Source organism: Notamacropus eugenii, chromosome 1 (genome assembly GCF_028372415.1).
Source record: "Notamacropus eugenii isolate mMacEug1 chromosome 1, mMacEug1.pri_v2, whole genome shotgun sequence".
Lineage (NCBI taxonomy): Eukaryota > Metazoa > Chordata > Mammalia > Diprotodontia > Macropodidae > Notamacropus > Notamacropus eugenii.
The window spans coordinates 4,168,731-4,182,900 of NC_092872.1; the positions used below are offsets into that span (position 1 = coordinate 4,168,731).

General features: G+C 47.3%; 1 protein-coding gene across 2 annotated transcripts; it reads left to right on the top strand.

Moving 5' to 3' along the window:
• The first annotated feature begins 4,479 nt into the window (after window positions 1–4,479).
• Window positions 4,480–13,673, top strand: CISH (cytokine inducible SH2 containing protein). Of its 2 annotated transcripts, XM_072650497.1 has the most exons (4): window positions 4,480–5,033; window positions 5,119–5,585; window positions 10,883–11,103; window positions 11,659–13,673. In XM_072650497.1, the coding sequence occupies exons 2-4, from the start codon at window positions 5,566–5,568 to the stop codon at window positions 12,174–12,176; spliced, it is 759 nt and encodes a 252-aa protein (XP_072506598.1). In that variant the 5' UTR covers window positions 4,480–5,033; window positions 5,119–5,565; the 3' UTR covers window positions 12,177–13,673. The 2 variants fall into 2 exon arrangements, with proteins under 2 accessions (XP_072506598.1, XP_072506600.1); XM_072650499.1 differs by having other exon boundaries at window positions 4,480–5,585.
• Window positions 13,674–14,170: the final 497 nt, after the last annotated feature.

Sequence of the window (14,170 nt, forward strand, 5' to 3'; positions counted from 1 at the left end):
TGGGATCTTCCAGGCTCTCCTTCTGTCTTCTCAGAATCAGGATTTGCTACTGCTTTGTGAATCTAGATGGACTGACTTTTTAAGAGTCATGATTGAATTCTTGTTCCAGCCATAATGCTCCAGCTCTTTGGACGGGGTTAAGAGCAGTATTTGATTTAATCCTATCAGCAAAAGGTTGCAAGGATGAAAAACATGACACAGTCCTTGCTCTCAAAGAGTTCACTATATATTGGGGGGGATACAAATATGTAGACAAACATGACAAAAGGGAGCATGTGGTTTGTGCGGATCCATTTAGGCAAAGCCTTAGGGGGTGATCAGAGAACTTTTCATGAAGGAGGTGATGTGAAGAACTTTTAAAGAATAAAGGTAAAAGCTTGGATCTTAGAACTTGGAAATCCTCTAACCAAATCCCCTTATTTTACAAAGGAAGAAACTGATTTATCAAAGGTTTCACAGGAACTTACTAGACCCCAGGTCTCCTGATTTCCAGTCCAGGCCAGGCCCCAAGACACTATGACTGCTTCCACTTCAACTCTAAACTCCAGGAAGATAAGGATTGACTCCTCTCTCTGGATCAGTACAGGCCCTAGGAAATTTCCCCTATCCACAGTGCCCACTCAAATGAGAGTCTGACTGAAAAGGACCAGTGCCAATGGGGATTGTTGGAAGGGTCTAGGTCCACAGAGGTGGGAAACCTTCTGCCTCGAGGCCACACGTGACCTCTGGGGGTAAGGAGAAGTGGGTGCAAGAAGCCTTTCCTACGTCCTCCTTATTTATTAGTGCCTCTCCTCAATTACTTCAGTCAGTCAACAAGTATATGTTAAGTATTTACTACGTGCCAGTATTATACAAGTGGTGAGGATACAATAAAAAAGAGCAAATCAAAGGGCTTATATTTTAATGAAGGAGAAAATATGAAAATAACTTGGTACTAACAAAATATAGAGGGTTTCCCTCTGAGAGGGGAGAGTACTAGAACCTGGAAGAAACTGGCAAAGGTCTTCTGCAAGAAGACAGCGTTTGAACTGAGTCTTGGAGGAAGCCAGGAAAGTCAAGGGGGGGAAATGAGGAGAGACAGTGTCCTAGGCCTGGAAGGTGGCCCATGCAAAAACACAGAGACAGCAGATAAAGTGTGTAAAGAGCTACAAGCAGGTCAGTGTCACTGGAGGGGAGAGTCCAGGGAAAGGTAGGAAGTGGTCACGTTATAAAAGGTTTCAAATGCCAGAGAATTTTATTTGTTTTATTGATCCTTGAGGTAATAGGGAGCTACTGAAGCTCAGTGAGTGGAGGACATATGGTCATATCAATACTTCAGAAAAACAGTCTTATCTATACTTTAGAAAAATCATCCTAGTAGCTGAGTGGAGTATGAGTTAGAGTGGGGAAAGACTTTGTAAGGGAGATCAGTTGAAATGTTATTTTGATAATCAAGGCAAGAGATGATCTATACTAGGATGGTGGCGGTGTGAGTGGAAAGAAGGAGATATGTACACGAGATGTGAAGATAGAAGCAAGAATTAGCAATGAATTCAGCATATGGGATGAGTAAGAGAGGGATTGAGTTGTTAGGAACTTAGAAACACTACGTTGGGTGGGTGGTAGTTAGGGGTAAAGGTAATGAATTCTGTTTTGGATACATTGAGGTTGAGATGCCTACAGGATATATAATTGGAGATGTCCAATAGGCGATGGGTGATGTAGCTGAGGGAAGAGACTAGAGCCGTATATGCAGATCTGGGAATCATCTTCTTAGAGATGGTCATTGAACTCATGGGAAGCGATGAGATCACCAATCAAGAGTATAGATCAAAAATGAAAGGGGCATCAGGATAGAGCCTTGACGGATACACACAGTGAACTTGCCATGGATTCAAAAACAGCAGAGGAGAATGAGGAGTGGTGAGACAGGTAGTGAACAGGATCACAAAGGCTAGAGAAGACAGTGTATCCATGAGGAGAGAATAGAGATCAAAAAGGATGAAGACTGAGAGGAGGGTGTTCAATTTGGAAATGAAGAGATTAGTAACTTTGGAGTGAGCAGTTTCAGATGAATAAGGCTGGAAGACAAAATGCAGAGATTTTAGAAGAAAGGGGGAGGAGAAAAAATGGAGATGTTGTGTAGATTGCAAATGGTTTTCTTAAGGAATTCAGCCATGAAAGAACTTTAATAGCTTAAAACTCCATGAAGGCTTTTGGAAAATCTTGAATAAAATGACTAGCCAGGTTTGGCTTGGTAAGATCAAGTGAGAGTTGTTTGTTTTTAAAGGAATGGAAGAAACATAGACTTTTTTTTTAAAGCTGCATGGAAGGAATCGGTAGATAGGTGTTGGAGCTAAAGAAGAGGGGGAGCAATCTTGTATCTGTCCTGGATATATTTGAAATTTCTTTATCTGTGTACACTGCCCTTGAACAGAAGCTCCTTGACAGTGGGGAAGTGTTCACTTGTTTCTTTATAGTTCCATTGCCTCGCACACACAGCGCTTGGCACACAGTAGATGGAGTTGGCTGGTCATTTCAGTTGTGTCTGATTCTTTGTGAGCCCACTTGGGGTTTTCTTGGCTGAATGGTTTGGCATTTCCTTCTCCAGCTCATTTTACAGATGAAAAACTGAGGCAGAGTTAAGCAACTTGCCCAAGGTTACATAGCTAATATGTGTTTGAGGTTGGATTTGAACTCAGGTCTTCCTGACTCCAGATCTGGGACTGTATCCACTATACCACCAAGATAGCATGGTACAATGGAAGGGTACTGGCTTTCCAGGCAGAGGCCCTGATTTGAATTTCAGCTGGGTTACTTATTTGGCTTGTGACTTTGGGCAAGTCAGTCTATCTTGAACTCATTATCCTTTTCTGTCAAACAAATCAATGGAATATCTGACCTCCAAAGGACCTTTCTTCCTTTGAGTAGATTTGAGGTATTGGGAGGAGGTATTTATTGGGAGGAGTAAGTATTTATACAACTCCTACTATGTACCTATCAGGCATTGCACTAAGCCCTTTACGAATATCTCATTTGATCTTCACAACAAATCTGGGAGGTAGGTGCTATTATTAGCATTCCCATTTTACTGATGAGGAAACTGAGACAGAGGTGAAGTGACTTGTCCAGGATCACCCAGCCAGTAAGTCTCTGAGTTCACATTTGAACTCAGGTCTTCCTGACTTCCTGACTCCAAGCCCAGTGCTGTCTCCACTCTCCCAGCTGCCTTCTAGGTCTGGTTGCTCTGTAACTCTACCTTGAAACGTGAATCTCAGCTTTATTTTCTTTACACCTACAAAATAGGATCACCTCGTTTAGAGCTGGGAGAGGGTTTAGAAAGAGTCCAATCTAACCCTTTCCTTTTACTGATAAGGAAACTGAGAGCCAGAGGGAGGAAAATGACTTGCCTAAGATCTCCTAGCCAGCAGATGTCAGCATTAAATTTCTTCTCTTAATCCAGTGCGCTTTTCTTCTCTATCAAGGTGTCTCCTAGGGATTCCTGCCTTATGAGATACTGGATGAAAACAAAGGGTATGCCAGGGACGCTGTATAGAAATAGGAAATTATATACAATTTTTTCTACAAATGCGTGTGTCACTGGCCCCAACATATCCTGCAAAAGAGCTGGAATCTATTGGAGAAAGACCTTAAATCACTTTGTGCCTTCCAGTCCTGAGGCAGTGAGTCCCTGGGGAGAAAGTGGGGGAGAGGAAGAGGGAGTTTTTCATTTTGGACCCAACCTTCAGCCCTATCCCAGAGGAACCAACTCAGCCTGGGCCAGAAGACTCCTGGCCTGCCTGCACTCATTACTTCTGGAGAGCTGGGTCACTGCGGAACAACCTCATCACATTTGGGCTCTCCTACCTTCAAACTCTTGGAAAGCCTAGTAGGCGTGTGTGTACCTTCTCACTGCTTCCACTGTATTCCCAAGCAGTTAAGCAATCTCAGTTCTCTGCACTGAGCGGAGCAGCAACACAGACAACTCCAAACTATGGAAAACTCCTTTCTGCTTGGTTTTGTGATAGGATTCTTCCTGCCGGGTTCACCAAAAGTGTTCTCTCCTTCCTTCCGCTGGGTTTATGGCGGTGGATTTGTTTTCTCTGAACTCAACAAGGACTGACAGTGCCTAGCAGGATACTCAGCACTAGGATGGAATGAGGAGTGGGAAGAAGGAAAGATCCGGACGAGAGATAATGTACCCACCTACAATCAGGGGCTGTCAGACGGATCAGCACCACTCGGCAGCTTTGAACCCATCCTAGACCTGCCCCTCTGTCCTCGCTCCCTTTTTGCCGCCTGGCCTTTTCTTCCCTCCCTCTCCACTCTCCCTGTTTTCTCTCTATCCTTTCTCTCCTCTCACTTTCTATCCATTCCCCCCCCCCCCCCCCCCCCCCCTTGGCTCTCCTCCTTCCGTCACTTTTCGTCTCTCCCTTTTTTTCCCCCTCTCTGCTGGGGCGGGGGCGGGGGGGAGAGGGAAGGGGGCGGAGGGAACCTAACTCCTGGGCGTACAGCCAGTGTCTCTGCGCTCCCATTGGGCGGCTTCCTCGGCTGGACCAGCCTCTCTCCGCTCCCATTGGGCGGCCTCCCTAGCCCAGCCCTGTTTTCCTGGAAAGTTCTTGGAAATCTATCAAAGGTATTTCCTTTCACCGACTCTGGTTAACTGCGGGCCAAGGACTTGCAGCCCAGCCCAGAGCTCAGCCCGAAGTGCTTCCATCGTTTTAGCCACTGGGTCCCGGGGAATGGACCTGCCCAATTCTTTCTTTCCTTAACGTTATCTCCTTGCCTTCTTCCTTCTCTCCCTCCCCTCTCGGACCCGGGCGCGCTCCGCCAGGTCTGCTGAGGCTGCTTGTCACTGTGGGGCCGTAGTCCCCGGGGCAGCTCGACCGCCCGCTCGCGTGGGTCTCCCTGTCCACAGGGACTCTATTTATACAACAAAGTATCTCTGCCTTTTTTTTCTGTCGGTCGGAACAGTGATGTGAATACATTATAATTCCCGGAATTCACCGCTTCCTGGAATAGATTAAAAGAGGCAAACAAAAGATTAGTCAGTGGTGCGTTTCCCCCTCCCCCTGCCTCCTCCTCCCTCGCCTCTCCCCCCTCCCCCGCCCCCACTCATTCTCTTTCCTTCCCCTCCAGCTCATTACTGCGAGTGGCAGGCACCGGGAAGGTCGTGTTTCCTGGGCTCCGGAATCCTCCAGCAGTCTTCGTCCTGGACCGGCTGCCCGACTGGCCGCCTGAGCCTCCGGCCTGGACCGAGGAGGAAGGCGATCGGACCCGGCTTCTCTCGGCGGGCTGCGGGAATCTTGAGCGCACTCCCTGGTCCTTTTCCTAGAGCCGACTTGAGGGAGGAGGCCACAGAATCAGGAGCCCCCACTCGAACCCGAGCCCTGCGGACGCCTGGCTGAAGGTCGAGAGACTGAGCCCGAAGCTTGGACTAACATTTGCCGGGGTTGTTCCCCGAGCGCCGCAAGGACAGCCTCTCTTTCCGCCGTACATCCCTCTCCTCGGACCCGGACAGAAGAGGCGGAGAGAGAAAGGACAGAGGGGGAGACCGCGGCTGGCCTCCCTGGAGCCCGACGGGATATGATCTTCTGCATCCACGGGTAAGAGACACCCCAGTCCCGTCCGTGTGGGGGCCACCATTCCCTTCTTTCTTCTATGTCCATGTCCCTCCCAGACCCCCGCCCCGCACGTTTGTCAGCGCTCGGGGAAGTCCCGAACGGTGTCTGTAGCTTCGAAGGCTCTGGGGTCCCGGGTCCCTTTCCAGCCTGAGGGGTTCCTCGCTCCCAGCCTGAGTGATTGTGGAGAGTGGAGGTAGGGAAGGCATGGAGAGCAAACAGCTCCCCTTTACCCCAATGCAAGGAAGGGTAGAGACTTTTCTAGGACTTGGAGAGGCGGCTTTCTGAGCAAGGCCGAGTAGAAAGAGGGAAAAACACGCCAGAAAAGTATCCTAGGTAGATCTGAAGGACACCTAGGAAAGTCCCATCTCGAGAGAAGAGATGGGACGTCCGTAAATCCCTTTAGTTTCCTGGGCCCGTAAGAACCCCCTTCCCCTATTTCTTTCTGACTGAGAGTGTTCTGGTCTGGTGGGAAAGTTCTGCACTAACAGCCTTAGTGCTGGGGGTCTTGGGGTAGTGGAAGGCGCCCTGCCCTGGCTGTGAAGACCCCACAGTTCTCATTGAGTGAATTTAGGCAAGGTTCTGCCTGTCCTTGAGCCTTAGTTTCCCCATCTGTCCTAGAGGAGGGAGTAGGACCAGATGCTTTTGAAGGTCCTTTCCAGCTGTTGATCATCTATTCTAGGCTTTCTCAGGTCCTCCTTGGGAGACGCTCACAATGTATCACCCTAGCTCTTATCTCTTTGGGGTAATTAGCCATAATGAGACCGGAGGAAAGCCAGGGAGACGCCTCTCTGTCCTCGGCATGATTTTCTTCTGGAAAAGAGGGAAAGGGTCATTTGATTTGATGTTTCCTATCACTAAAAGCCAAGACCTTTTCCAAATTGTGTTTCCCCTCCTTTGCCAACTTCCTCTGCCCCTTTCCAGGATTTTTTTTTTCTAACTCAGGACTAACAGAGAGAGGAAAAAAGCAAATTTGGAGATTGTAAAACCAAATCCTCCAGATTTATTGGTCTGTTACCTGACTCCTGATACCCCAAGTCTCTTTCCTATCCTTCCCCATCCCACCACGTAGCAGCCTGCCCTTCCTTTTGCACTACCCTCTTCTTCCTGGCACTGTGGGCCAGTGAAGAGTTTAGTAGAAGTCCAAGGAAGGCAGTGATGGCTGGAGTTTTGGGGATCATTGGTTGCTATCTCCCTATCTCCTCAAAACTTTTCTGCCCCTTAAAAAGTAAGAAAAGAAATAGTGAGAGATAAAGGGATTTTTCTTCTGTTTCCCTACCTTCCTCTCTCCCTATTTTTCTTCTGCCTTCCTTTTTTCTTCTTCATTTCCTTCCCTCACTCTGTCTTTCCTTCTCTATCTTCCTTTCCTTTCTCCTATCTTCCTCCTCTTTTTTCTATTTTTTCTTCCTTTTCTTCCACTTATAATTTTTCTTTTCTTCCTTCCATCCTTTCACCCTTCCTTTCTCCTTCTGGCTTTCTCTTCTCCTTTTCATCTCTCTCTCCCTATTTTCCTCTCTTTCTCTCTCCCTTTGTCTTCATCACTTCTGCACATTAGGGACAGCCTAGTGATTCTGGGGGTGGACAACAGAGATTTTAGCCACCATGACCAATTCCTCTTACTTTAACGGTCGCCACCTTTCTTTACTTATTACACCCCCTAACCCTTCTCCCTATTCTGAGAAAGTCCCAGTCCTAAACCTAGCCCTGGACCAACCTCCAGTTCTTCCTCAGCCCCAGTGAATACTCTAGGCCTCTACTCTTCTCCTCTGCCTTCCTTGGTCCCCAGGTAGCTTGCTTGGTTCTCTGGGTCTCAGACCTTAGTGCACTTGGTTCTGTTTCAGGCTTGGCAGGAGGCACTGATTGACTCCAGGCTAGGTTGGTAACCTGGCTCCCTTTGAGCTCTGAGCTCCTGTTGGAGCTCCTTGCTGTTTCCCGTAGTTCTCTGAGCTGCACTGGGGGAGGGGGGAGGGGAACCAGTTGCCCATTTTCCTGCCTACTCATTCTCAAGTACATCTGTCCACCTTTGAACTGTGACAACAAGAAAATTCTTCTAATCTATCCTGTCCCACTCCCAACTTTCCAAGCCCAATTCCATTCCTTTCCAGGAAGGTTGGATATCCCATCATTAGGCTCATAGCATCAATCTGCAGCTTTGCAGAGATTGTAGGACTCAGAGCCTTAGGTCCCTTAGAGATCATCTAGTCCAGAGGTTCCCAAACTTATTTGGCCTACTTCCCCCTTTTCCAAAAAAAAAAAAAAATCACACTGTGCCCCCCACCAAAAACCTACTTTCTTTAACCCTATAATTTTTTTTTTTTTTGAAATTTGGGTCATTTCATACTACTGCCCCCCGTAGATAATTTCAGCACCCCCCAGAGGGCAGTATCACCCACTTTGGGAACATATGAGTCTAGTCTAATCCTGATATTTTATATGGGGGAGGGGAGGAACTGAGGCCCAGAGAGAAGGAGGCACTTGCCCAAGGTCAAACCAGATCTAAGTGCCTAAGGTAGGATTAGAGCCCAGGCTTTCTCACTCCCAAACTACTGCTCTTCCCATATACACGGCTGATGCTCCCCAGCCCATACACTAGCTAGCATGACTAGACAGCTGAATGTATAACATAGGGGTGTGGTTACACCTACATAGGCATGTATAGGCATACTTATAGATCTATACATATGCAGACCCCTAACACTCCAGTGGAAACACATGATCACATATAATAAGAGCCTATAGAAATGCATAGTAGATCCATGGTGGAGTGAAATATCTGGGAATCCACATGAACATGCCTATAGGTGAGTGTACCTATCAAAAGCCATCCCCCATTCGAATGTCAGCTTCTTGGAGTATATGTGGTAGGCAGGTCAGAGGGATGGGGAGAGGCAGTCCCTCTCCCCAAAGCCCAGCATAATAGGAATAATGGGAGATACTTTAGAGACAGGAGAGATCAATATGTGTGTATTTCTGTGTGTGTGTATGTGTGTGTACATGTCTGTCACCATAGTATTCTAGGGAGGGGGATAATGAGGAAAAGGGTGGGTAAGCCCATCCCAAGGCGGTATCTAATCTCCAGATAATTTCTAGAAAATCCTTCTTTCTGGGTCTAATCTTCCCCTTCCCTCTCCCTGCCCCCACTCCATATAAAGCCATCAAAATTCCAGAACTTCTTCTTATCCTTCCTCTTTTTGTTCTTTCCTCCTCCTGTCATTCTTTTTCCACATCCTACATCTTTGCTGGATAGCCAGTATGGAGAAGGAGAAAGAGGTGGGATCAGGAAAGACCTGGGTCGTATTCCTATTTCGCCTCCATACTGTGTAATTACAAGCAAATGACTTGAACTCCCTGGGTCAGTTTTCTTCTCCTGTAAAATTAGCATGGGAAATACACCTGTCTCACAGTCCTACCTCCAACAGGGTAGTTTGAAGATCAACTGAGCTAATATGTACATATATGTGTGTATGTATATGCATCTGTATATGTGTCAGGGAGAAAGAGAGAGAGCATGCACATCACAAAATTTAAAGTACTGTAGAAATGTAAACTATGAATTTACTCTTTCCCTTTCCTCATGGAATCCTACAGTATCAGAACCAGAGGATTTTTAGAAATCTAGTCCAGAACCCTTATCTTACAAAGGTAGACACTGAAGCCCACAGAGGAATTTGCCTAATGTCACTGAAAAAACAATGACAGTGCCAAGAGTAGAACCCAGACTTCTTGAAGTTCAAACCAATGATCTTTTCAAAAATTCACTAATTAATTTTTGTACTTAGAGGCAGCTGATGGCACAGTGAACTAAATACTGGGTCTGAGGTCAGAAAGACCGAAATTCAAATCCGACCCCAAATAACTTACTAGCTGTGTGATTCCTGGGCAAATCACTTAACCTCTGTTTGCCTCAGTTTCCTTAATAGTCACATAGAGGTAATGTAGCACCTCCTTCCCAAGGGTGTTGTGAAGATACAATAAGATGATATTTGTAAAAGTGCTTAACACAGCACCTGGCATGTAGTACATGATATTTAAATGCTTATTTCTTCCCACCTAATAAGCATTTTTTTCCCCTCCTACCCACCTCAAAAAGAACAGGAAAAAGAAACCCTTGTCATATGCATAGTCAAGCAAAACATTTCCAGATTAGTCCTGTTCAAAAATATATGTCTCATTCTGCCTCTTGACTCCATCACCCAGGGGGTCATGGGTTCCACAAACCCTACATGGTATGCTTCAATTCTTATATTTTGAGCCATTAGAGGAATGAGAGTGGTGGACAGCCAAAGTGCTGCTGCACATATGATGGGGTTGGTCATGTCCTCTGGGAAGATGGCTGGGTCATTGCATCAATCATTTAAAGCTGCCAAACCAGTGTTCTTTCCAGGACGTTGGAAGGCCTCCTTCATCTTCCTCCCTCCTTTCCCAGCCCTTCCTCCAACTGTGTTGAATTCTCTTTTTCTTCTTTCTCCCACAATGAGGACAGAAACCAAGGCAGGCACCTGCCCAGGGGCCCCATCCTCACTGAACTGTCTGTCACATGGGGAAGGCATGGGACCTAGTGTGAGCTAATCTGGGGGCATCGAGAGGATGCGACACTTCATCACCTGAACTCATTCTCCCAGCAAGGGCTGCTCACACCTCTCTTCCTGGCTGCCAGGGCTTGAGACCTACACCTGTGCTGAGGTTATGAATATGTTTCTCAAAAGAAGTGGTTCCAATTTTTCAAAATCAGGCCTCAGCACAGTTCTAGGTCTCAATCCCTGGCAGCCCTGTGAGGAAATCAGGACAGGTAACCGTTTTATGAAAGGTCCTCTGATATAGCAAATAGAGTGTTGGACTTGGGAGTGAAGACATGGGCTCAGATCTCATTTCTGCCACTTTCTAGCTTTGTATTATAGGGCAAGTCACTCCATTTCTTCAGCAGTGTAAGGGATAAAATAATACCTATAGTAAGTACCTTTCTCATAAGGTTATAAGACGCACATGAAACAATACATGTAGTAAAGGCTTTGTGTTAACATACTCGTTAGCTGCTGAGGGCTGTGAGTTTCTCTGAAGGGAAATGTGTGTGTGTGTGTTCAGGGGCTCCACAAACCCTAGGGAGCATGCTTCAATTCTTATGTTTAGAGGCATTAGAGGAATGAGAGTGGTGGACAACCAAAGTGTTGCCGAGCGTATGATGAGGGTTGGTCATGTGATCAGTGATGACACAGCAAAGGGGAGGAAGCCAGAGAGGTTGTCCATGGGACCTTCCATTCACAACAGGGCATCCTTCCTTCTAGACCCCGTCCTTTACTGGAAGAAGAAAGTATTGGTGGGTTGACGGTAGCTGGGCTAGCTGAATTACCAGAGCCAGTCATGCAGCCCTTGTCTGTGACCTCCTTCCAAGAGGAAGAGGAGGAGGCAGCACCAACCCTGATGGAGAATGAGTTGCATCAAATTCGTGACCCAGAGGAAGACTTGTTATGCATTGCCAAGACATTCACCTACCTTCGGGAATCTGGTGAGTGGTCCTATCCCTAGAGATGCAAGCATCAGGCTCTCATCTGTTGAGAACCCCATCTGGGAAGACTCTGGCTAGGGGTCTAAGGACAGAGACTGAGGGAGGAGGAGACTGAAACAGTTCCTGACTAGAGAGACTCATAGGAGGGCTAGAAATGTCCCTACCCTCAGGGATATCCAAATCAGAAGGGAGTAACATGACCCCAGGTCCCAGTGAGGCCACAATCTAATGGGGGTGTGGAAAGAGGATATCCTGGGAGGATGTTCTTTATCTTTCCTTATATTGCACTAGAAATATCCAAAATATTCCAAATGTTCTCTCTCTTATCTGTCTGCTCTGGAAATGATACCTTATAGGACTGTTATGGCAAAAACCACTTTGTAAGCTTTAAACACTATAGAAATGTGAGTTATTAACGATGGCAACTCGACCCCTTTTCCCTCCCTATGAATGAGATTGGAATCTTTGCTGCTTCCCTGGGAGGGTCCCTTTCTCTCCTTGGGCCAGTTATATTTAAAATCAACAGCATCGGTTCTCTCTGCTCTTGGTCACCAGGTTGGTACTGGGGATCTCTCACAGCCGGTGAGGCAAAGCAGCACCTTCAGAAGATGCCTGAGGGTACCTTTCTGGTACGAGACAGCACTCACCCCAGCTATCTGTTCACGCTCTCTGTCAAGACCAACAGGGGCCCCACCAACGTTCGCATAGAGTATGCTGATAGCAAGTTCCGACTGGATTCAAACTGTCTGTCCAAGCCACGGATTTTGGCCTTCCCGGATGTGGTCAGCCTCATCCAACATTATGTCACATCTTGCACAACTGATGGCAAGAATGATACTCCCTACCCTCCCCCTGCCTCGCTCCTGCCCAGCCACAAGGACACGGTTCCCACAACGGCAGCAGTGGCAGCTGTGCACCTCAAACTCATCCAGCCTTTTGTTCGGAAGAGCAGTGCCCCGAGCCTACAGCACTTATGTCGACTCACCATCAACAAGCTCACTGCCGAGGTTGACCAACTGCCCCTGCCTAAGAGGATAGGGGACTATCTCAGACAATACCCTTTCCAGCTCTGAGACAGAGCCCAGTGTCCACCTGTCCTGGCAGACCTGGGAAGACCAGGAAGCCACCTTATCGTTTGTCCTTTTACAGAAACCCTATCCAACAAGACACAGACCTCACAAGTCCAACAGGTGTGGATTATGGTAACTACCTTTTGGGGATTGGGAATGCCCCTTTCCCTCTCCTCCTCCCCTAACTTCTGCCCATCCCTGTGGGGAGCAAGGTGCTTGGTCTATGTCTACAGACCTGGGAACCCAAGACCAGGATGAGAGTAACTATGCCTGAAGTTCCTGGGGGCCAGACTACAGCCATAGGACTGGACTCCTGTTTATTTTCCCGGCCACATCGGGGAGATGTTGGGGAGACGTCGTATTCCTCTTTTGCTGTGCCGGGATGTGGGACCATCCCAAACTCAGACTGGGGTTCCCCTCTGACTTAGTTACGTATGTGCCAACTACCTGAACCATATGGTCTTGGCTCCCTTTTCTGCCTTGGGGAACAGGCCAGAACAGAGAAGCTTACTGCCGATGCTCAGCCTTCTCCAAAGACAGGCAGTCAAGCCTGCTCACCACACACCACCCACCTCCAGCCCCACCCCCAGAGAACACTACCTAACTGGTCAAGCTTGCCAAGGAACGTTTCTCATCGGGAAAGAGGCAGCAGAAATTCTCTTTTCTTCCCTTGCCCTCCATAAGAATTACCAGTCCTGGTATACCATGGTTCTCACACCCATCAGTAAAGTCTGGGAAAGAGAGAAGAATGGGAGGCCACAGGAGAGAAGGGGATGGGCGCTTTGGCTTGAGGTCAAAAGTGACCCAACTGTTTTTTCAGTATTTATTTATTTATTCTTTTTGTTTGTTTGTGATTCAATAATACCTGAGCAGGGCCTAGATTCAGCAAGCTGGCCTCAGCCTGTTTCAGGTACCTGCTCCTCCGATCTGCAGGACTCTCCACAGTGTCCTGAGGTCCAATTCTTTTTTTTTTTCTCTGATGTGACAAAGTCCTTCTTCTTACATGAAGTCTAACCAAATCAGTGCCAGTAAATGAAGCTCCTCCCCCCCTTTGAGGACCAGTTCCCCATTTCCCTAGCCCTCCAGAAGGGGTCTTCCCCACAGAGATAGAAGGACCTTACCTCCACTGATCTGAATTCAGTTAAGGCTGAGGCCCCTGCTTCCATTCTGGCCCTCCCACCTGAATCTCAGACAGAAGCAAGTTGGCACACTCCGGGTCCTGTCCCAAGGTCCTGTCCCTGCCTAAACGGGGCTGGAGTGGCAAGCAGTTTTCTTGCACATTGATGAAAAGGCCGCTGGAGAGGCAGGGTCTTCAGGGGGTGGCGTGAGGGGAGAGGCAGGTATGCAGCAAGGGGTGGGTGTATTGGAATAGTTCACCTATGACTGTAACCTCATTTCCCAGGACCCTGGGAAGATGATTTAGCTTAGTTACACAGAGAGAATTGTACATCTGATTTACAAAGAAACTTTTTAAAAATAATAATTATTATAATAAAATCACTACTGTAGTGGTGTCCTTTTTCTAGTCTAATCCAAATTGGAGGTGGGGAGGCTGGGGACTAGAAAGCAGACCATAGCAAGCTCATTCAGAGCAGCTGGGAATATTTAACCTGATGAAAAGCAGGAATGGAGGGTGGAGGTGTGGCATGGCCTCTGCCTTCAAATGTCTAAAGAGTTTTCATGTGGAACTGAAAACAAACTTGTTCTATATGGCCAAAGAGGACAGGACACGGATCAAAGGGTAAGAGTTTTAGGGAGGCAGCTTTCCACTGCATAGAAGGACCCATTTCTAAGAGTTAAATCTCCAGTAATGGAGTGGGCTGCTTTGTAAGTTAATGAGTTCCCCATCATGGGAGTTATTCAAGCACAAAGTAATTAGACATTTCCCAGGGATATTGGAGAGCTTATCCCCATATCAGCTACTCTGAGGCTTCTTCTAGCTCTGGAATTCTTCTATGTGTAGGGCTCTGGGCATTTCAGATGGAGACCCTGCCTTT